The sequence below is a fragment of the Rhipicephalus microplus genome, chromosome 3 (genome assembly GCF_043290135.1).
Source record: "Rhipicephalus microplus isolate Deutch F79 chromosome 3, USDA_Rmic, whole genome shotgun sequence".
Classification (NCBI taxonomy): domain Eukaryota; kingdom Metazoa; phylum Arthropoda; class Arachnida; order Ixodida; family Ixodidae; genus Rhipicephalus; species Rhipicephalus microplus.
In genome coordinates this window covers 97,847,642-97,870,178 of record NC_134702.1, presented here as the reverse complement: position 1 = coordinate 97,870,178, position 22,537 = coordinate 97,847,642, and the positions used below count along the sequence as shown (strand labels likewise).

Genomic DNA, 22,537 nt, shown 5'->3' with positions numbered 1-22,537 from the left:
GACTCGATGGTCGCACCGAAATGTCGTACGGTATAAAGCTTGATGATCATTTCCCGAAAAGCGACGCTGCTCCCAGTGCACACTTGACAACTGGCGAAAATGAGGATGCCGCTTGTCACAGGTAGGCAGCTTCACCGAAGTATAGATGCCAGTGGCTAACGTGGAAGAGCACTTTAGGCTTTCGGTATTTCTGGCCTTTTCTGGAGTATTTATTAGACCACTTCAACAAGTGCTTTAAAAGGCATCGGCACACCTTGGATGTTTTCTTCGCTTCTGCCACAGAATATTCTCGAATCTGCCACTCTTCCCACTGCCGTGAAGTTCGCTGCCGTGTACTCGAACATCATCTGAACTTCGGCATTGCAAGGGGAGTTAGCAGTATGGGCTGCGAAATTGAAGCGAGAGAAACGAGAAATGCTGAGCAGGTATGCGATTCAAGCAGCTGGCGATCGACCAGAGGTATTCTTCCAAAAAAAAATGCACCACCTTCTAAAGAATGTAAGAACTCTGCCGGTGAGCACGGCTGAAGCAGAACGCTTTTTTTCCTCACCGAGACGCCTAATGTTGTACCTGAGAGCTGGAACAACAAATGATTATTTGGCATCACTCTCTGAACATTCACCGTGAAATACGAGTCTACCCGGAAGACATTCTCTCTGTTCTTTAAGGGATCGTAGACGACTTCAGCTGAATGTGTGTGTAATATCAACCTTAGATACCAGCTCGATCAAAGATGAAAGTTAACTGAAGTTATTCTTGGATTGAGATTTTTTGAAAAACATAAATAAAAACCTAGTTGTTAATGATCTATCGATGGGGTTTAACGTCCAGAAACTACAATATGACTACGAGAGACGCCGTAGTGGGGTGCTCCAGAAATTTTGCCACTTTGCTTCTTTAACATGCATCTAAACCAAAGTGCACGGCCCTCAAGCATTTTTACCTATACAACGAAAATACGACAGGGATTCGATCCCGCTACCTGCGGGTCAGCAATGGAGCACCATAACCACTGGACCACCCTAGAGGGTAGTAAAAAAGACGGTTTTGGTAAAATCAGTATGCGCTACTTTTCATCCAGCTGTAAGAAGCAAGTTCAACTGTATGAGACATATTGCTGAAAATCACTTTGACAGCATGGCAGAGGGATTCTGTTCTCTCCCGTTGCCTACTCCTTGCTTTTCAGTGGCACCTTTCACTTACAGACGCGTGACTATAGCGGATACTAAAGGTGTGAGCGCCGGTGCAACTACCCAAGTTTGCATGTGGCAATTGTCGCAAATTTTGGGTAACATAGGGGGCATGTAATATGACATGTAATGCGCAGGATAATCTTCGTGTCAAATGGAAAAAGATAATCTTCAGTATTCCGCTATGTAATGTGTCTGTTTTATGGCGTGAGACATTGCTTGCCCATGGTTTCTTTCATTTCTTGTAAAAAATAGTGGTTACTGTTTATACTGCTCGTAATTTTAAGTGATAACACGCCCACCGATGTTTCTCCATTCTGTGCATTTTTTGTCGTGTGTCATGTCGCTAGTTGCAGAGATCACTCGGTGTGCCCTTCTAGTCATATCAATGTAAAGAAACGAAGATATGATGCGAATCAATATATATATAAAATTCGTCGTGTATTTTTTTGCTTTATGTTCCTTATTATTGCGCTGTTTGCCACAGTGCTGAACAATAAAGCTTGTGCTCACTACAGCTGCCCACATTGCATTTCTCATTACGCTGCTTAAGTGTTATGACCATCATCTTTTATTTATGTGCCTCAGTTACATGAGTATTTTAGTAGGCCTTTCTAAAAATATGATTAGCATGCACGTTTGCCTGTGTTGCACCTTCGTCTCTCTCTCTCTCTCTCTCTCTCTCTCTCTCTCTCTCTCTATATATATATATATATATATATATATATATATATATAAATAAGGGAAAGGAGTGTATGCCTAAGGGCTTGTTTTTCCGTGTTTTTAACACAATATTAATGAGATTAATATATATATAATGCGCGCGCGCGCGCGCGTGTGTGTGTGTGTGTGTGTGTGTGTGTCGCGCGTGCGTGCGTGTTTAGATGTTAGCAGAACGTGCGAAGGTTCAATAACTATGTTATTCTCGGCTTGAGTATATCTTAGCACACGTACGAAGAGTCACACTCTAATATGCTCAAACGTGGCCTATCAGACCTTGGAGTTGTGTCTGAGTTTTTCCATAAAAACGAACCTCTGCCTATTGAGAATTATCGTAGTCATCGACTCCGGCGAAATCTGTTCCGGCGGGCACAAGTATCACCACTGCTTAAGCATCAATCCCGTGTTTGTTCGAAAAAGGACAACAACGCGCGAACATGTGTATGGGTTGAGCGACGTTCAGTTGGAAACAAAATAGTGCGACATGCTCACTGGCATTGCAGCACCACTGATGTGTTTGCTGAGTGGTGGCACTAACGCATTTGCACGCTGTGTTCATTAGTAAACGTCTCAAATGCGGCTCATGCCTTTGTTTCTTCACGCGCGTTTTTACGCAGCTTTACGCAGCACTGCATGCTTTCTCGCTCTCCGCTCTGTTTTGCGGTCATGACCGCGCAAGGTGAGCTCGGGGCAAACTTGGGTGTTCGAGAATTTCGGGCCATACTACATAGCATCCCTGATAAGGCTTTATATTTTTCGTTTCTTCCAGAATAATTAGAACGCATGCATTAAGAAATCAAGTTGGGGAGGATTTGCATACTTGAAAATTTCGATTGCAAACCTATTGCGCATGTTTTCAAATAACAAGACCCGTTGAAATGAATGGATGGCACAGTACTGACGAGCGGGTATTTATATAGCGGCAGAAGTCAAATTTGTGTGATCAGCTGTTGCTGTGTTTTCATCTCCTTGTTTCAAGTTTCCAGCAATGACGAGAGAAAAAAAACACAAAAGGGAGGCACTGAATGTTACTGTGCACAATTCCTTCGTCGTTGGAGGCCTCGTACGTTACTGGAATCGGTTTTAACGCGTTTCAATTCTCAATTCATAGTGTTACGGGAAGACCACTGCTGGGTACAAGTATGACCACTGCTTAAGCATTAGTGCTGTCGCCGAGCCAACTTGAAACACTCGCGGCCGAAATTCCTGCCCAAAACCTCACGGAGTGCGAAGCCCTGAGAAACACCACGACACGTTTTTTTTTTCATATGCAGACATTATTCATTGTAAAAGCGTCGAGCAATGATATTGTGTTGGTAGCAGCGCTTAGTTTCTTAATCATGTCAGCGCGAAGCGACAAAAAAGAAATAAGTTGGATAAGTGGCAGGGAGGGGGGATGTTGGACAAAATATTTCGGGGGGGTGGGGGGTAGACTCCCCCTTTTGGCTACACCACTGGTAGTATTAGTGGTGGTGGTGGTGGTACATTGCTTTGTTCGCCATGTTCGCATAAAGTGTTAGATTTCTCGTATAGTGCAATCAAGCAGAGAAGTATGTAATTTCGCAAGTGTGAAACATTTGTGCATTCTAGAAGATTGCGTACGTTTCTTAAATGAAACATTAATGTTCCTAGACACGCGGTGCAATAGCTACGCAAAGTCAGTGTCCAAACGGTTTAAGAACTTTTTTTCGGACACAAACCAATAGAGACAGTTGTGTTCACGGGACCTAATAGTAAAATAAAAAGGCAAGCTTAGGATTAAGTTTTCTGCTATCAAGCTTAGTATGTTTACTTCATTTGATTACCCTGGATAATCTGTCAGTTAGACATTGTCAGTTAAATTTGAATTGGCTCGATGTCACTACCGTAAAAAATAGTACTACAATGACATCTTCATTTTCCCCAACCATATGCGTTACATCACTGGTAGTTCGCGATAAATGTGTCCGTCAGAACGGACTATACAAGCCCGTGCAAGCATACATGTTGCGTGGCATAGCACTGCGTTTTTATCTAAACTTATGTCGAACGATTTCTGTTTTGAAAGATTTCTTTTTTTTTTTTTCTTTTCAGCCGGAATGTCGTCGTGATGCCAAAAAGTTTCTGCTCGTGACCGAGTCTGTGTTCGTCTTGTTTTCTTTTTGTTTGGTTACCATTTTACGAGATTCAATAAAACCTTTTTTCCCAAAATAGCTCTATGTTTCTTCCTAACATACTTTACCTTTATAATGAACACTTACTAACGAGTGTTGTTCAGAGTTTATTATTCCCTTAATGCGAACAAGAACAAAAACCATTGGACATTTGAAAAAGGTAAGAGACGTAAGTCGCAGAACAACCTCTTCCAGGATTTTTGTCTTGTTGTTGTCGTCAAAAGCTAGCCTCCTCCTCCCCCCCCCCCTTTTTTTTTGTACTTCGTAAGTTTGTCGATGCGTGTGTAAGCCGCCCATTAGCACTTGCCCTGTGTTTTTTCTTCTCCCCTCTGAGTTCTTGCTCTAAAAATATGTCGCACGTTATACACCACCAAACTGCCCAACAAGAAAATTGTCAGATTTTATCAGTGCCCATCTCTCCATAAAATTATGTACCATCTCCCCGAAGGGAACCCTGCTGAGATGCGAAGCAGTAGCGGTGCGCACGGCGTTGACCCGGTTGAAACGGGCGTCGACTTCGTGTAGAGTTTACTCGAGCAAACGATTGCTTGAAACGCAGAGACACGGGAGGCTGGTCGGGATTCGGGTGAGTTTCATTGCAGAAAAACTGTTCGCTCGATGTGCGCTCGAACGTGTCGAGCGGTGTAAAGGGTGAAGCGAGAGAGTTGACACGCTGCGGGAGGCGACAGGGGGAGAGAATGACGTCAACGCGCACACACTTCGAGGGAAGGCGTGACCTACTTGTCACCGCCCCAACACCTGTGGCCAGGAGAGCGTGGTGCGGACGGAGGGACAGCGTTACAAGGGCTAGTCAAAGAGCTGCTTCGCATCTAAAATGATATATCTTGTCGGACTTCAAACACCAATGTCCTTTAGTGAATGCTTCTTTCCACCCCAGACATTCTTCTGCGAAAGGTGTGCCCAGGTAAGCAGTTTTATAGATCCACTCCATTCATGCTGCACTTCCTGAACTAGTTAACGATGGTGTCGTCCGAGTACCATCATGGTGCAGGGGATGTTATAGTAAGTGCTACAGCAACACGACGCAGAAACGAATACGAGCTCACGCAGGGGGGCCTGCATTTGAAGGAATTGACAACAAATTTTAAAAACTCATAAGAAAACTAGATGAACTAGATGACTTACCGTTGTATAATTCAGCACATGTCATCAGGATACTGAAAAGAACATATGTTGAAAATTTTAATGAAATAGGTGAATATCAAGAAATTGCCTTAGCGGGCCGGGCCGTCAAATGTTAATGAAGCTTTGGTGGTTTCTGTGCGTGCAACTGTGGGTCCTCAGCATAGAGCTTCCTAAAATCAACTAGAGGGGACTCTGTCACCGCGATCGTACAGCGTTCGTGGGAATGATGGGTAGTACACACATTTGCCTAGTCTTCGTACTTGCGGGCGGCGAACCATACTTGCGGCTTCGTTTATTGCTGTGTTTCGGTTTTGTTTTGAAAAAAAGATTCAAACCTTTTGAACTTCGTGACCTGATTTGGAAAGGCAAGTCTAAAAGAACAAAGTGGTGAAGCGCAATCGCTGAAAATTTGTTGATTTTTGTTTTGTGAAAAAAAAAAGCTCCAAGCCACACGAACACACACGCAGCCAAAAGCAGCCCAGACTTATGAAGATTAGACAAATGTGTGTACTACCCATCACTCCCATGCTCGCCGAAGCGCCGTGCGTTGCAACTCCCATGGACACTAGCGCCAGAGTTCCCTCTAGTGTATCTTAAGAAACTCTATGGATGATCAAAACCATGTGGTCCCGTATGGTCCAACTCTAGTCCAACTATAGTGTACTAGAATATTCTAGTACACTATAGTTCAACCTTAGCCACTTTGTAAGGATGGCTAGAATTGGAGTTGTGAAGAGTGAGTCGTGTTTTTCTTGCCCGGAAGCGTTTGCTTGTGCGATATCTCCGCTAGGCCAAAACATGACGTGACAATCGGAGGCGCTGCCAGCTAACGTGGAGGAAACGCTAGCGTAGGCCACTGCGACGGCATCTTGTCAGCTTCGTCGGCGTTCCACGTGGTTTTGAGAGTACTTTGTGTTGGTGTGCATAAAGAGGAATGCCATCTACGGAATTGAGAAAACTCGGGAATTGTGTTTTGTGTCAACCACTGCAATTCGGGGTAAAGAAGATGCACGGAAAAAGTGTCACTTTTCTGTGCGCCGGCATGCTGATAGATTTCTTATCATCCCCAAGGCTGGCAGAGCTATAATTTTTTTTATTGTGGTGTCAAAAAGAAAAAAAAACGTATATGAGGGTACCCCGGCTTGTATCCGGCAGTCATAAGGAAAACTCGGTCATCGAGGAAAAACAAACATTTTGGTTCAAGTTAAATGTAGTGAACCCGAAGAAGTGCTGCAAAAGTTTTCACGCGCATGTATCAGAAACACGAGCACCTATATTGCTAAATGATTTTTCGAGCTCTTAAAGAACTGAACGATTGCTTTGATAAGTGCATTAATCTGAACGTTCTATTTTTTTTTTGCTTTTATTCATTATAGTTTCATCGAGTATATAGAGCAGCGCAGTGATGATCACCTTGTGTATTGCATGCACAAATAACCAAAAGTGCACGCATCGTGCCCACATAAAGCATTGCAACACAGCTACATATTTAGATATATATTTAAGGGCTGTTGTACCCAGCCAAGTGACTATACAACTTCACACGCAGATGATGTAAAGCAGGCTGACACATGCTTACCGCACACTGCATCTGCATTGATTGTTGGCAGCTTGTTGTAGCTCTGCAAGCAGCGTGTTGCAGATATTGGCAGCGTCAAACGTGTAAGAAATTGGCAAAATATGCGGTCAATTTTTTTTTTAAATCACGATCGAGTGATCATTTTCTATGGGAATTTAACTCAGGCAAAAGTGAAAAGATACATCCGCTAGTGCACTTAATCATAATACCACGGTAACTAAATTTGGTTGAAGCCATGACCTTGATTGCTATCTCAATTCCTATACAAGTTTGAAAACATGCGTACTGGCCCTGTGCCGGCACGACCGTGTAATGCAAGTTCAGCCTTTACTAATAAAAGGTAAGGAATAAATGGACAACGCCATTCGCTGTATCAAGCTAAAATTGATAGAGCGAGACAATACAATTTATCAAAGGTTATCGTGTGATAATGCTAGAATGCAATCTTTCGAAATCACACGAAAAACTTTCCAAATCGATCAAGCCCACTTTCACTGATGCTCTGTTTATGTCTGGTTGCCTGACCTATGAACTACCGAAAGGTTAACAATGCCGTTAGTTATGCTTCAGTGCAGCATAAGTACCTGTCTCGTTAATTCATAAACCTGTTTATAACATTAATAAAGTTCTCTCAGCATTAAAAATCTAGCAATGACCGACGCGAGTGCACGGACTTCGGCAGAGAGGTAGGAGCTGTGCATAAGGGGCACATGCTTGCCTTCCTGCCGTCGCTCCCAAGCACGGAGGAAGGAAAAGGTAAGGAGAGGCCCTGACGTCACTTGTTATGAAGCCGCGATGAAGCCGGAAGTCGGCCATATTGAGTAGGCAAATTCTCCTCTCTTGTTTACATATGAATGCGAAGCAGAAGGCGCGACTCCCTCTCCGGCTCGGAAAGCACGTGGGCTGCGCAGCGCGTGTGTCGTAACGATCCGAAACTAATGGAACTGGGCTCATCACTCAGAGCCAGCGGGACACCTTCAGCGAAATCGCTTCGTCCGAGTAATAACAAAGAGTAACAGCTCGCTGACAACGAAGCAACTACGAAAGAACGCGCGCTAGATGCACTGACAACGGCGAGTGCTTTCACGTCATTAATTCAGCAACTGTACAGACAACACGACCGGTCGTGCGCGTTCTACGGTTGCATTCCGCCACGCGACTGACGCAGCGTCCTGCCACTGTGTCCGTGTTCCGCGTGAAACTCACCTGCGTCAGCATTCTGCGACCGTGGTGACTTTGAGCACGGTGCTAGTGACAGTTGAACGTGGTTGCTGTTACGTTGAGATTACATGCAATGCTGGTGGAGAGTGTACCGAGCGGAACAGAAAAGGTGTTTTAATACGCACATGCAAGTTGTTACTGTACACACACAACACGAAACTACGTATGTGCACATGGTCCTCACGGCGTCTTGCTGGGCTCAACAGCGTCGTCCGTTGTCACAAGCAGGAGCACTGCTCAACCGTCACTGACCTGCAAGGCGTTCGTCGTCATTCAGCTTCGTCATGGTGCCCAACGCCATTTCGCTGAACACTAACTGCTTCATCCGCGTCATCCGCCGCACGACACATGGATATGCACTTGTTCTACGCACTGTTGAAACCCCGTGATGGACAAAGATATTTGTAAACGTTGCTAAGAGTAATGTAACAGCCAGACAAACACTGCGTAACCAATAACGCGGCGCAGAGCACAGATATTGTCCGCCACGGCTTAGCACGAGACCTGGGGAGGCACACATTCCGCCGCCAGCCGCGGCCACTCACTGCTAGACCAGCTTCACTGCGCAACACGTAACCATAACAACGCCGCCATTGTGCCTACTGATAATGGCTGCCATGATGTCATTTCCGCCACATTTTTTACGCCCTGCGCCGGCTGAACATGCTTTCTCCTTACCTTTTTCCTTCCTCCGTGCTCCCAGGCCACACGACCAGCAGGTTGTTGCACGGGCCGTTCCACCCTCCCCCAGCCACAATGCAACAAGACTCCCCTCTCACCCCGACCCCCCCCCCCCCTCAAGAAAAAAGGAATCTTACCTAAGCCGATGCGCTAGTCATAGCAAGGTTGTGGTGCCAACAATATACGTGAGTGTATCACAGAACACCTATACACTACCATTTAGTGTATAGTTAGAGGTGTGCGCCGAGGCGATTTTGACCGGCGGCGGCGTGGGGGTCGTCCGGAGTCGGCGGCGTGGGCGTTGTCGGCGCACGCCGGTTTTTTCATCGGCGGCGGCGTGCGGCCAATTTTCGTCGGCGGCGGCGGCGTCGGCGGCGCAGAAACCGAAACTGAAAATTCAAAAGGCTCTTCCGCCACAGGTTACTGAATTAGTTGAAATTCAGGAATTTTAATCCAAATAGCATAAATGACACTAAACAGATGTGTCGACATCCCGATGAATGCAAAGCGTTTTGTAAAATAGTTTTTATTTCGCTTTCATGAAAAAATAACGCGTATTTCAATCTATGTCCATGTTCTACGGTAAATGTGCAGCACTTTGCTTTTTTTTTTAATTTAAGATGCATCAGTTTGTTGTTGTTGTTGTTGTTGTTGGCAACGTCATACTTCATGAAACCTTTTTTCATTGAACAATGAGCAAGCAGTGACGCACGTCACTCATTTCACTTTTTCCGGATCTGATCTTACTTTTACATTGTACGCTGCACAAAAGAAGAAGCACCTCTGCTTCGAGTTTTCTTATTACGATCGCATGAAACCGCTTTTTTGAGTATCTGTCATGCTTTGAATGTAACTTTCCTTCAAACGAATCAAAATACCTACTTTTCACAATGTGAGAATCTTTTATGCAGCGGTATAGGATGCGGAAGGAGACAAATCTGCGCATTTATTCAACTAGTTCTCAGCGCGGTGTTCAATAAATGAAGTGTAGACATGGTCGTGGGCGAGGAGGGTGGTGCAAAAAGGACACTTGAACGCTTCAAGCTCCACCAGCACTTGCTACCCACTCTAGTGACACCAACAAGACCTACTCCCTCAGTCGTGATGCAAGTTGAAAGAAGGCTTTGCATCCCCCCAAGACAAAAACCTGTCGATGGTCATATGTGCAAATGAGAGCAAATGCAATATTTGCTCAGATAGACAGCCCATACTGGTCACGAGCTGGGCGTCCGTTGACCACGCCTGCAGAGAACGTTGACTCCCCGACCCCTTTGTGTTTGGTTAGGGCAGGGGGACACCCCTTCCAAGTGGGCCCCATTAAAATTTCTTTTTAAAAACGTCACAAATAAGAATGCTTGATAAGTATGTCTAAAACATTCAACTTTTCAACGCTTTTTTGTAGCGTGTTCACGTGCTCAATACCCATAAGATGTGTAAGAAATCGAAATAGCAACTGCCACTCTCGACTTGTTCCGAAAAAGACACAATAGAACAATGCAATTACGAGTGCTGGGAACCTTTGTTCTTTTGTATATTTGATTTCTAGGCATGATTTGAATTCTCATATAAACAAAAATAAAACCTGCAACATATTAAAAAAAGGCTGCTATTGCAAGATGTGTGTTGCAAGACGTGATTTTTCTAGACTTAAGTCTCTGCAAGGCACATCTGGTGTCACAAACTTGTAAGTGTCCCCCCCTTTTCCCCACGACATCTCCTGATTCACCCCCCTCTAATAAAAAGGCACCAATGTAGGCATCCGTAGGCCTCCGTGATTGCCTACTGGTGCGCGGCGGGCCATTCCGGTGACTAGATCCAACAGTGGCGATTTCGACTTGCTTTATGGAGGTGCTGAAGGATCAAGAAAAGGCCGATATTTGTAAATTTCTTGAGAGTTCAGTGATAGTTTCTTCATGAATACCGTGGATTATTGGACCTCACTTTGTGTATAATGCTCCAATGAAAAAAAAAATGGTTTCATCCTGTGTCACTGCAGAGTCAGAAGCCATCACATGTGCAGGCATCATTAAGCTTCTATATGACATTGGTAAGGTTCAGTACATTTGTACAAATAATTCTCGTTAATTGAACATTTTGAGTACAATCCTTGCTTGGGTTAGTATGTGTGAAACATAAATTTGAGATTTAAAATTATCATTGTGGGTTTGTGCAGCAAAGACACATTGATTAAAACTGATGACTCCGGAGCTACGGCAGAGGTAACATTCGTTCTGTTTTTTTCGGTTACGGCAACGGTAATGCGTTACTTTTTTTATGTATCTATATAACGTGGAGCCATGAAACGTTCCCCTTTTTCTTATTTGAGTAACTAGTGAGGTATTTAGTTACTTTTTACTGTAACGGATACATCACTAAATAGACTTACAGGAGTGATGTCGGCCCACACCGTTAGTTGTTGCGGTCTACAGGCTGGCTGTAAACATTACATGGAGATATATTCCTTTCATCCAGAAGGGTTGCTCCACCATTGAGGATCTAGACCTTTGAGGAATACACAACAGTTTCTTAATGATATGCATATCATCCCACCGAAGCGTGCACTTCGTTTCGCTAAAGTTTACAGTCAACGTCAGTGCGGTCGTCACGCAGTATGTTTTAGGTAGAAACTTAGCCTTCTCAAAATACCCAAAGACGTCGATCCACCGTGCAACGCGTGGCCACCCGATGACGGTTCTGTATGAAAATGGCATCCACAGTGAAACATGTTGCATCTGCTGAAATCTTATGACAACATTATTATACTGCCACGCTCGCTTGTATTTTTATGTCACAGTCTTGTGCAAAGGCACTGCCGTAGTGGTTCAGTAGCTAAGGTACTCGGCTGCTGACCCGCAGGTCGCGGGATCAAGTCCCACCTGCGGCTGCTTTATTTTCGATAGAGGCGAAAATGCTGTAGGCCTATGTGCTGCGATTTGGGTGCATGTTAAAGAAACCCAGGTTGTCAAAATTTTCCGGAGTCCTCCACTATGGCATCTCTCATAATCACGTGGTGGTTTTGAAACGTTAAACACCACATATTAATCAGTTGCCTTGCGCAAAGGACGCTTGGCTGTCTGCGAACACTCTAGATTATTTAAAAATTTTCTGATAAGCTTGAGACACCTACGATATGGATGCTACGTGTATAAATGGCGACGTACCTTCGCACAGATCATATTATTAACGACCAATGCTCTGATTACCGCTATCTGTGTAAAGCACGAATTTCGAGCACTTTGCACTTTCCTATGCACATGTCCACTCCATAAAAAGTGTCGTCTTGAGCAACCCACGTACCATCTTCTTTGACGTCGCAACCACGCGGCAATACCGTAAGTGAAATGAGAACGCTGAAATGATCGATACAAAACAATGAGATGGGGCATAAGTGCATGGCCAAGTTTTGTTTAAGATGCGTATACCACAAACAATTGTCTTCTATAGAACTAATATGATACGGATTTGTTAAAATACAGTGAAGTTGAATGTCAAGAAAGGAAGAACATGAACTTAGAAAGAGACAGTGGAGACGAAAAGTTATAGGTATCGACGTAAAGTTTGATTGATCGTTCCCCGCCAACCGTCCTAAACGTTTTGTCGACTATCTGAGGTGTATTCGAAAAAAAAGTCGGGGTGATTTACTCCATTGAAATCAGTCTATCGCGAAAATTCTTTCGAGAGAAAAATATTTTTGGTGACCTATATGTGACTGAAATTTCAGCTATAGACTGGGCCCTATATTGAGTCCTAAGATAAAAGCCTATTTACTGAGAAAGTCTATGTGTAGGCTCTATTTATTTTGCCGACCTATGGTTTCGAATATTTAAAACCTCCCACTATGGCGTGCCTTGGTGTCGTATTGACGTTCTGGCTTGTAAAGCCGAAAATTTTATTTTTCAAATTATAAACTGTTCATATCTCCCCCCCCCCTCCCCTCCCCGGCACTCGTTCTAGGGTAATCCTTTGATAAACACCAGTCACATATCTTTAAAGAAATGCTTGGATATCAACTATTCATAACTCTCATTTAAAGATGTGGAAATGAAATGACGTCACTAAATTACCGATGAGGTGAAATATTAACTTTAAGAGCACAGTAAACGTGACTAAAAAGCTAATTCAACGCTAAAACAACGTAACCTCAACTAATAATGTCACCACACTTCTAAAACCTCAAGCAATGTATATTGCATACCTGCAAGGTGCAGTTATTCGAGCGCTTTTTGCAGTGAAATTTGGCCATAGAGTTAATCTCGTTCATGGCAGTGCTATTTCTAAATTTGACGTTTGAATATCTAACGAGGCTTACGAGTTTCTTTCGGTGAAATCCTCGTTTTTTTTTTTTTTGGCGATGTAATTGAGCATTTTATGCATTGTGCTGGCACGAAGTTTATTGTAGATGATGCGTTTATAGAGTACACCGTTCAACGACTGTGGTGAAATAGAAACATTAATTTATGTTCATTCATGCTACACAACTCTCGTGATATGCTCTCAGAGAACAGAAAAACGCATAACGAAGTACATTACTAACGAACGGAAGAATTAAATATTTCTCGGTCTTTTCATGTTGTTTCTGTAGTCCAATCTACAAACGTTCGTATTAAACGAGCATGATGGTACGAAGGCATGGAATTGGGTTCTGCAGCATGTTGTGACACATGTGCCACTCCAGGCCACCTTTATTACATGACATCGGAATCCACACTGAGCTTGATCTATGATTATGTACCTAATCAACGGAGAATAAGAGCTAAGCTCCGGATTCATTATTAATGTGGCTTCAAAGACGAGAAAACAGCACGATTCGCGAGCAATCGAGTGCCCGTTCTCTCTCTCTATTTCGTTGAACTGCTTGTGCCCTGAGATGCCACTTCAATTTCTTTTTGAATAAATGTGGCGATCTGGAAAGTTGTGAGCGCCAAACAAGGCGCTAACAAGAATGAGAGAGACAGGACGGGTGCTTGTGAACGTCGCGTGGAGGCATTAGTTAGCGCTCGAAATTTCCCGATAGCAATGCGCCATCTGGCAGGATTTCAAGTTTTGTTACAATGTAGCGATGACACAGATCATGGGTTTTGTCATGTCATTTGCTACCAATTAAACAGTGGCTGCGTAATTTAGGTTACCATGAAAATTGTCGCGGCCATATTTCAAGAAGGAAGGAGGCAGAAACGCACCGTTCATGCCATACGTGATCCTTCATCACTCGTGGAAATCAATTTATTCAAGCTGTAACGTGATTGAAGAATTCTGTTACTTCTCGGCAATCAGACAGGCTTTTAATTATCCAGTCTCTTTATGAGATATTGCTGCCATCTTTTTCCAACAGGATTGCAGTTCTGTTGCACTGACATAGCAACACCCATGTTTTTTATGATTTTTTCATTCCCATTCAAAAACATTTCCATTCATAGTCATTTTTGAAGCGCATAAGAACTGAATTCCTGTCGTTCGTCACCCGTCACTGCGTTCGTCCAGTACACATTGCAAAAGGCTTGATGGCAAAGTCGTTTTCTATGTTCAAGTTCCTTGTACCCAACCTTTCGCGCTCTTTGTGCACTTCAAGGAATTCAGAAAGACTACAATACAACCCAACCAGCTGTACACCGTGCCGTCGGGACTGGTATGCATGACGCAAATATGTTGCGAGTGGTCTCGCAGTGTTCTGGCATTGTGCTTCGTTCCCTGTTCCGTGAGCTCAAGTTTGGTCGACACGTGGCGTCGTTGCGGCGCCATTGGTGTTGTGTTTCCCGTGTCTTTTCTTATACACAGTGTTCTACGAAGAAATGCCTCTGTGTAGCCGCTGGTGCCGAAGTCGCGGATTACGTTTTTGCTTCTTTCCTTCCGCAGCTGTGGTGACAATTGGTGGTTAGATTATCGGTTATTTCTTTACTTATTTTAGCTTTCTCGTTTAGCTAGTTTTCTGTATTCTTGCCCAAGAAAGGTGATCCAGATTTTTTTTTCGTGGGAATGACCATGGGTATCTGCGTACATGGTTGCAGCTCCACATTTCCAAGTTGTACGACTCGGACTGCCCTGCCGACAGCCCCTATTCTCTTTCTGCTCTAGCAGCCATGACCGTCACGTTCTTCCAAACCTTCTCCTCCAACCTGCTTCTAAACTATTTCCTCCACTCTCCCCTTTCCCTTCAAGGGACTGAGCCGTGGTCTCGCAAGGAAAGGTAGTGTCTTTTTCTTTTTCTTCAACCACACATTCATCCATTCAGGGGTAGCTTGCATGCAGTAACTGGTTTGGAAAACAGGTAAGGTTTGCGGAAAGTCACCTCACCTACCCTGATTTGTTCCGGGTCACCGCTCTCGATGTGTGCCAAAAGAGGCGACAACACGAAAGTCATACTTCGAATTCTTTAGGGCTGTTGGCTCCCCTCGTCAAAAACTCTTTGGACACGCCTGACTGACTGACGGCCTAGGAAGAGCTGTCGGAAATCGAGGCAGCTTGATTTGTTCGACGTGCCACGAGACGCGCTGAATAATTAGCCGAGAGGTTGGGATTCGTCGTCAGGTATGTTTCCCACACTCTGTGGTGCTTTCAAGTCTTTCACTCCCCCACGCCCTAGCCTGCCTAGCGCTGCAGGCCCTATTCTGCACGTGCGATGCAACGTTATCGCACTGTGCTGTGTTGTGCGTATTATTGCATTATGACCTACGTTGTGTTTCTCTCTCACCGTGTGACGAACTGAACGTGCATCCTTTCTATTTCCTGGGTAGAAAAGAAGGCAGTGTTTGACTTTCTCTCTCTTTCTCCTTCTCGTTTTTTTTTTATCTTTATTCGCTGCGCCGTGCTCCCTGCTGGGCTGCAGAAATTAGGCGCCTTCTTCTAACCACTACCCCTACCATTTGGGGGACGGAGATGAAGACGACAATTTCTTTGGACTGCCCTGATGAGCCAAGATCTCCTAGGAGACAAGACAAGACTGCCCTGGACTGAATGGACATGCAGTCTGTCCATTTACAGTGATCTGCAAGGCGGCTTTCCTGTAAGGTTTATTTTCTAGCCAAAAACTATCGTTCACAGACTGCTTTTCTCCCTCATTGTGTCTTTACCTCTACGAATTCCAGCGAATGCACGCGAGTACAACAAAATGTCACCTCTCCAAATTCCAGCAAAGGCACGCGAGCACAAGATCTCAAAAAGGTGAATGGCAAAAACAAAATGAGCGAGAAAAGCAGTCTGTGAACGAGAGTTTATGGTTGGAAAACTAACCTTACAGAAAAGCTGCCTTGCAGATTTTTGCAAACTGTCTATTGTTTTCTCCTGCAGAGAATTTTAGGAAGATCACGGCTTAAAACGCGAGCACCGAGACGCTATGAACCAGCTCTCAGAAGCTCTCATCAAGCTTCCATGATGCTACCTTTAGTGTGTAAATAGTGAACATAAACGTTGCTCTTATCAGCCCCGGCTACTCTGCTTGACTTCTACCTGAGACTTGGCTAGCTCCTTCGAACACATCACGAGCAAGCAAAAGGGCACGGAGTTGTAAAGATGAAAATGTGCAACATCACATCGCTTTTATTACGTGACATATTCGTTCTCCGCCGCATTCGCCCGATCGTGTCCACATATAACTTTCCCGTTTTATAGCGACGACACACCGTTGATTGCGGTCACGTCATTGAATGTCATTTAAACAGCGGTTGCATTATTTATTTGCAAATTACTTCTTCATAAATTATGGTGAAGTAATTTATTATTTGGCCACCTGAGGAGCTTTCTAACTTGACTTGTTTTTTTATCAAGACATGAATATAATGTTAAATTTTATTTGGTTGACTCTGAGCATTACCTTCGCAACAGAAGTACATCTGTCAGCGACAATCATTCTTAACCTCTCCCAGTGCCAGTAGGTCCGTTCAAGTTACGTGATGAAAACCAGTTTGCTGAACTATATCATATATGACATGTCGCTCAAATGTCGGTCTCTGCATTTTTGATGAATCCAGCCGTCTTTTGTAAATTGTCTACTGGCAAGTTTTTTAAATTTTGTTTTGTTCTTTTTAAAACTGGTGGTCTCAGACAAGCTTATTACGCCTCTTCTCACCACTGGATAGCCGTTGTTACGCGCGGCGCCTGGGCCGACGGGGGAGGGCCGCGTTCTTTGTTCATCAAACAAGTCACCGAAGGGCTGCCAGCCTGCTGTCCGCCGTGTACTGTCCATCTTAGCCGGGAAGTGAGGTGGCATTCCGACACCATAAGACGTTCGACGAGACGACCACAATGGTTTCTTGGTGTCACAGGTGCAGTGTGGTGGCCACGCCCTAATCAAAGACCTTGACTTGAGCGAGTGTGAGCGGCACCGTCAGAAATAGTGTGTGTGTGTCGTGATTCAACAGCGCATTCTGGACCGATTCCCTGATTAAGTCAAAACGTACACTTTATAGTGAGCCACCCAGCTCATTCGCAAGAGACCTCTCGCCCTGTCTGTACAGAATGTAATAAATACTCTGTTAATTTTGCCATCTTACTCCTGAGTGCACATGCGTTTTCTTTTCTGTCTCTCTACACGCCCTTTCTTGCCCCTATTTCTCAACCCTCAGTGCTAGGCAGCAAACCGGATGCCAAGATATGGTTAATCCCCCGCCTTCCTTTCTCTCTCTTGCCATCTTACTGCCTTGGCATCTTCATCCCGGGTATTCAATGTCTTAAAAGGCCGGTACAAACAGACAAGTTAAAAAATAACACAGATGGTGAATATTTTCTGCAGCATGTTCAGACGCTGCATATAAGTGGTCATCCTCGAAAATTATCAACTTTAACACCGCGGACAGGTGCTGATATACCCTGAGTAGGTTCGAGCATGTTTTATGCCTCGACGCTTTTAATCTTCATTAAACTTCTCCCTTTCGATTTCATCCTTCGGGGTTTTGTGTAGTTTTTCATCTAACGCCTAACCTCCATGTCCTTCCTCATTTATTCCTCCTCCTCCCTTCATCTAACGCGCTGCATTCGTGCTGCACTGCTACCACTTCATTTCTTCTTTATGTACACCCTGTTTCGGGCACAATTATAGGCTGCCATCTTGGACTGATAATGATGCCGTCTTCCATCCGTATGAATATTCGAATTGTGCTATGGCAAACTCGCACGCATCAAAACGCTGGGCCATTACATTCAACGTCGTATCACCATAATCATAGCTAATTACGACACAAAAAAACAGATAACTTGCTTCTAAGCCTAAGATGGCAGTGTCTATGCTTTACTGTAACTGTTACATTTATTTTTTGTCAATTTGTCCAATATGTCAGTTCATGCAGCGGCAGCCGAACTCGTTCCGCTGTTCATAGTGGTACTCTCGGTCTCTGAAGCTGGATGAAGATAACTAAGAAGCCTGGTTTTTACTGGCTACATAAAATGTGAAACTAAGCTATAAATCACGATGAAAAAGAAGACAAATCTGTGAAAAGTCAGTACTGGCGCATAAATGGCGCACCGATTGCGCCGATGAAAAACGTCGGCGGCGTCGGCGGCGGCGCGCCGATCAGTTCGCGTCGGCGGCGGCGGCGTGGCGAAAACTATTGGCGGCGGCGCGCCGACCAGTCGGCGCACACCTCTATGTATAGTACCGACTCACCAAGCAAGCTGGCAGCGCCTCTGACTGCAGCGCCACCGCTGCTGGATCTGAAGGGGGCCTAGCTTGGAGCAACTGGTTTTCACACCTTTCAATTCTAGCCCCCCCCCCCCTAACTTTTTCTGGTGCTTTGGCATAGCCTCCTAGATTTTTCTTGCCTGCCGAATTATCGATGGTCACTTGGAAAACGGCCGTCGTCGGAACTGTGGTGGTGGCGCCACTTAAGTAGGAGAGTCTTCAAACAAGTTTTTACGTCAAAATAACGTAAAAAAGTTATAAAAAAGGCGCAAACGTAATTATAATTAACCCTACAAAAGGGAAGCTTTTATAGATGACAGGCGTTTTGCGCTCATACGGCAGGCAACTTCTTCAATACAAGGCACAGCCTCCAAAATTAGCAAACACCAAAATTGCGAATCTCAGAGACCGAGTGCAAAGTGAGGCAGCTTCGGCTAGTTAGTATAGCCTGACGATAGTTATAGCGTGAGAACAAAACGACAACACAAAGACAAGAAGGAGTCTGAAGGACACGAAAGACACGAGCGCTAACTTCGAACTGAGTTTTTTGCGCAGAGCGCGAAAATATATAGAGGAGACAGTAACCATGTGAAAAAAAACCATATGGCTCAAAAAGCAAAACATGAGTGAGGAAAGAACAAAAACAAAAACACAAAAAAGGCAAAGAAAAGTCTATAAGGAAACGAAACAGAAAAGTAAAGGTAATATAACTACTTGCGTGCACCAAAACCTTCGAGGAACCTTAGTTCCTTCTCGGACAGAGACACGGAGGGCTTGCTAATGCAAGACATATCTGTTCGCATGCCATCTGCCGCTGATGATCTGCGCGGCCTCGATAATGACTCGGGTGCGCTCATCTTCGTGCTTGTACAGCGTCACTGTATCCTTGAAAAGGCGCACACAGTTGCACTCGATCAGTGCAGTGCTGAGCAAGAAAACCATCTTTTCCGTTTCCAACATTGTTAGCGTGTTCTCTCAGTCGATCGTTCAGGCACCTTCCGCTCGTTCCGCCATAATAAGCACCGCATTATAGGGGGGTCCTATTGACAACTTCCGCGAGCATGCCGCATACCTGTTTCTATGCTGAACTTTGCATTCCGTAGATGACTGCGTTTTCAGGGGGTTTGTAGATTTGGTGAGGCTGATTAATTTGAACGGTGCAGAGAACAGAACAAGAACTCCAACTCGTTTTCCGATTTTCTTGGGCCTGTGTGATATCTGGTGTTTGTATGGAATAACGGCTATCCTTTCATGCTCTGTATCCGTGTTGCTCAGATTCTGTCGCTGCCTCTGCTCTGACTTATTAGTCCGCAGGGTAGTCTCAGCAACGGAACCGATAAACGCCTCGGGGAAACCCGAAGCCTTAAGCTGGGAAACTTGAGTTTTGAAGCTCGCAGAGATGTTGTGGGCGCACGGCCTATTTAAGGCATTCTCAATACAGGTTCGTGCTATGCCTCGCTTAACTTACTTGCTGTGAACGGAAGAAAAAAAAAGTTCGCCGTCGACCGAGAGAGGTCCGCACCCGAGCTTCTTTCAATGGAGCACTCTGTTGCTGGCCGCGCCTCACCAGAGGATTCAGACAGATGCATCTCAGAAGGCGTCGACGTGCTCCTACGGGGTAAGCCTACCAGCTCCAGCCTTCCGGCGCGGAAGACGACCATGTTTCTGAGGGACAATGAACTTTGTGTCGTGCCGTCATATAAGGAGGGTGGTTTCGCCGTTCTTTCTAATTGCTTGTACCTAGAAAAGGCGGTCACAGCTTTTGGCTCTGTTTTCAAATGTTGTACCGACATTCGTCTAGAAAGAGTAAAAACGCAAGCCAAGGAAATGTGTCGTAAACTAGAGTTGAAACAGCTAGCACAGCATATTAGCAAAAGTGACAAAAATGGGCTCAGCATGTGTTTTTTTTTTTTCTGCCAAAACACATAAAGTCGACATCGTGACAGAAAGTGGTAAGTGGCAAAAGCAACTCAGGTTGTTCATTCAGACCCATCTAAAGTGTCTAAAGATTGATGACCCATTTCTGACCAAAAACTTGCAGGCACTGATATAATTTTTCAAACAGCGAAATCAATCTAATGTTTTCGGCGTTTCAATTGACATAAAGGACCTATACTACTCCCTGCCTCACGATGAGGTATTAGAATGTATAAGGGATAACATAGAAGTCTTCGGGAAATGGGACGTCCAATTAAAAACTGGCATCAGTGTGCGAGATTTTCTTGACCTGGTTTTGCTGTACCTTACCTCTACTTCCGTTCAATGGAATGATCGCATTTATCTGCAGAAAAATGGTGTTTCAATCGGCTCATGCTTAGCACCTCTACTCAGTGATCTTTTATTGGAAAAAAATGGGCAAAAAACTGCAGAAAAGATTAGAAGGCTCGCATGTCCTTAAAGTATTCAGATACGTGGATGATTTCTTGGTTCTTCTAAATTGTAACCCTTCTATGTTCCACTCGATTGCGACTCAAACGATAGGTGTATTTGAAGATTGTTTAAAGCCTCTTGTGTTGACACATGAAATGCCCGAGAATGACAAGTTACGCTTTTGGATTTAAGACTGTTTTTTTAGCTCACAGCACATCTGTTTGTGTTATGAACCACGTCACAGAAACCTTTACTTCCTTTTTCTTCCGTTCACAGCAAGTTAGTTAAGCGAGGCATAGCACGAACCTGTCTTGAGAGTGCCTTAAATAGGTCGTGTGCCCACAACATCTCTGCAAGCTTCAAAGCTCAAGTTTCCCGGCTTAAGTTTCCCGAAGTGTGGGAAACTTAAGTTTCACGACATTACTCGTTCGTTCGTTGGTCGATTCGAAGGAATAGAAAGCTAGCTACCCCTCGCAAAACAGGCAATGGATCGTTCTACATTTTCAAAGCAAGCGTTTTGTGCGAAGAAGCCAACCTTTCTACTGTAGAAAAAACTACGAAAGCAACTATGACTTTGGCACGCTCTTCTTGGACCGTCGGTACCGAAAGCTTTAAAAGGTCGCCGCAGCAATATTTAATACAGCGCCGTGCGCAGCCGAAGGAAAGACTCAGATATACGTTTTCGGCGCGGGGCCGACCAGTTCGAGTTCACCGTCAATTGCATGAAGCGACTGCGTGGGCGAGTTAGGCCATGTGATACTACGGGCAAGTGCTGACAAAATCAGGTCACATGGTCATGCTGATTTTTGCTTCGGTCAGTGAGGTTATATGCTGCTCGCATTATTCGATGTACAGTAATTTAAACAACTACTGCACATTGTGCGCGTATATTGACAGACATGGCTTGTTACAGTCCGCATAGAAGGTATATTGATATGTAAACTAGTGTAAAACTGAGTGAGTTCGTTCATATTGGAAAAAAAAGAAAGCGCAGCTGAGGTGGCAATAGAGCCCATAGAAGTATTATGTAAGACAGGCGGTAAACAAACGAAATACTATCTGAAGAATACAAAAAAGATTGCGTTCGCGCATGCATAGTGCTTTTTAGCATCTCTCTCTAGCAGCTGAATGCGCAACCCAACAAACAAAACATATATGAAGACTGAACTTTGTCCTTTTTCCCTGCATTTCTCTTCTATCTGCCAACGTGTTTGAGAGTTTAACCTCCTCGACAGGACCTAAAAATCTGCATACAAGGGGTGCATGCAGCCCGACCATACTAACATTTGCAATTGCTGTAGAACATATTCCAATTGGAGACTTGCAGTTGTTAGTCCAGCATGTGTCCAATGAAATTTTCTACCTATGTTCTCGTCCATGCCTTTATTTTTTTAATAGGTGTGTTAAAATACAGTCAATAAAAATGAGTAAGCATAGCTTGCTCCATAAAGAATAACGCATCTCAATCTACTTGGTTATTATAAGGTACGAACAGCTCGCATTTCACAAGGACAGAGGTTGGGGTAGTGCGATAATGTGCATAATGTTTCTCCTCTGTGTTCTGGTGAGGTCCATACCGTTTGTGTCCAGTGTTACATGAAGTTCCTTCTTTGCACATATGATTGTCCCCATTGTTTAAGCAGAATACATCTTTCTTAGAATAATGTTTTACACTTACATACCGGCTCTAGGCCACTCAACATCCATCACACCTCGGTCTTCCCTGGCATGAATACATAAGAATGACTGCGTCTGGGAAGGCAGCATTGAGTACACACGTATACTTGGGATGTTCATGGCATGACATGTTTATGCATATGCCATTATAATAGCATGCAATATGTCGAGCGAACAAAAGGGCCTGGTA

General features: G+C 44.3%; 1 protein-coding gene across 1 annotated transcript in view; it reads left to right on the top strand.

Annotated features, from left to right (window-relative positions):
* The window catches only part of LOC119159744 (agrin), a 33,200-nt gene extending 29,100 nt beyond the window's left edge, over positions 1 to 4,100 (top strand). Inside the window, exon 8 of the mRNA XM_075890034.1 lies at positions 3,984 to 4,100. Coding sequence (XP_075746149.1) covers positions 3,984 to 4,023 — 40 coding nt within the window. The 3' untranslated portion in view covers positions 4,024 to 4,100. The remainder of the gene's footprint in view (positions 1 to 3,983) is intronic.
* Positions 4,101 to 22,537: the final 18,437 nt, after the last annotated feature.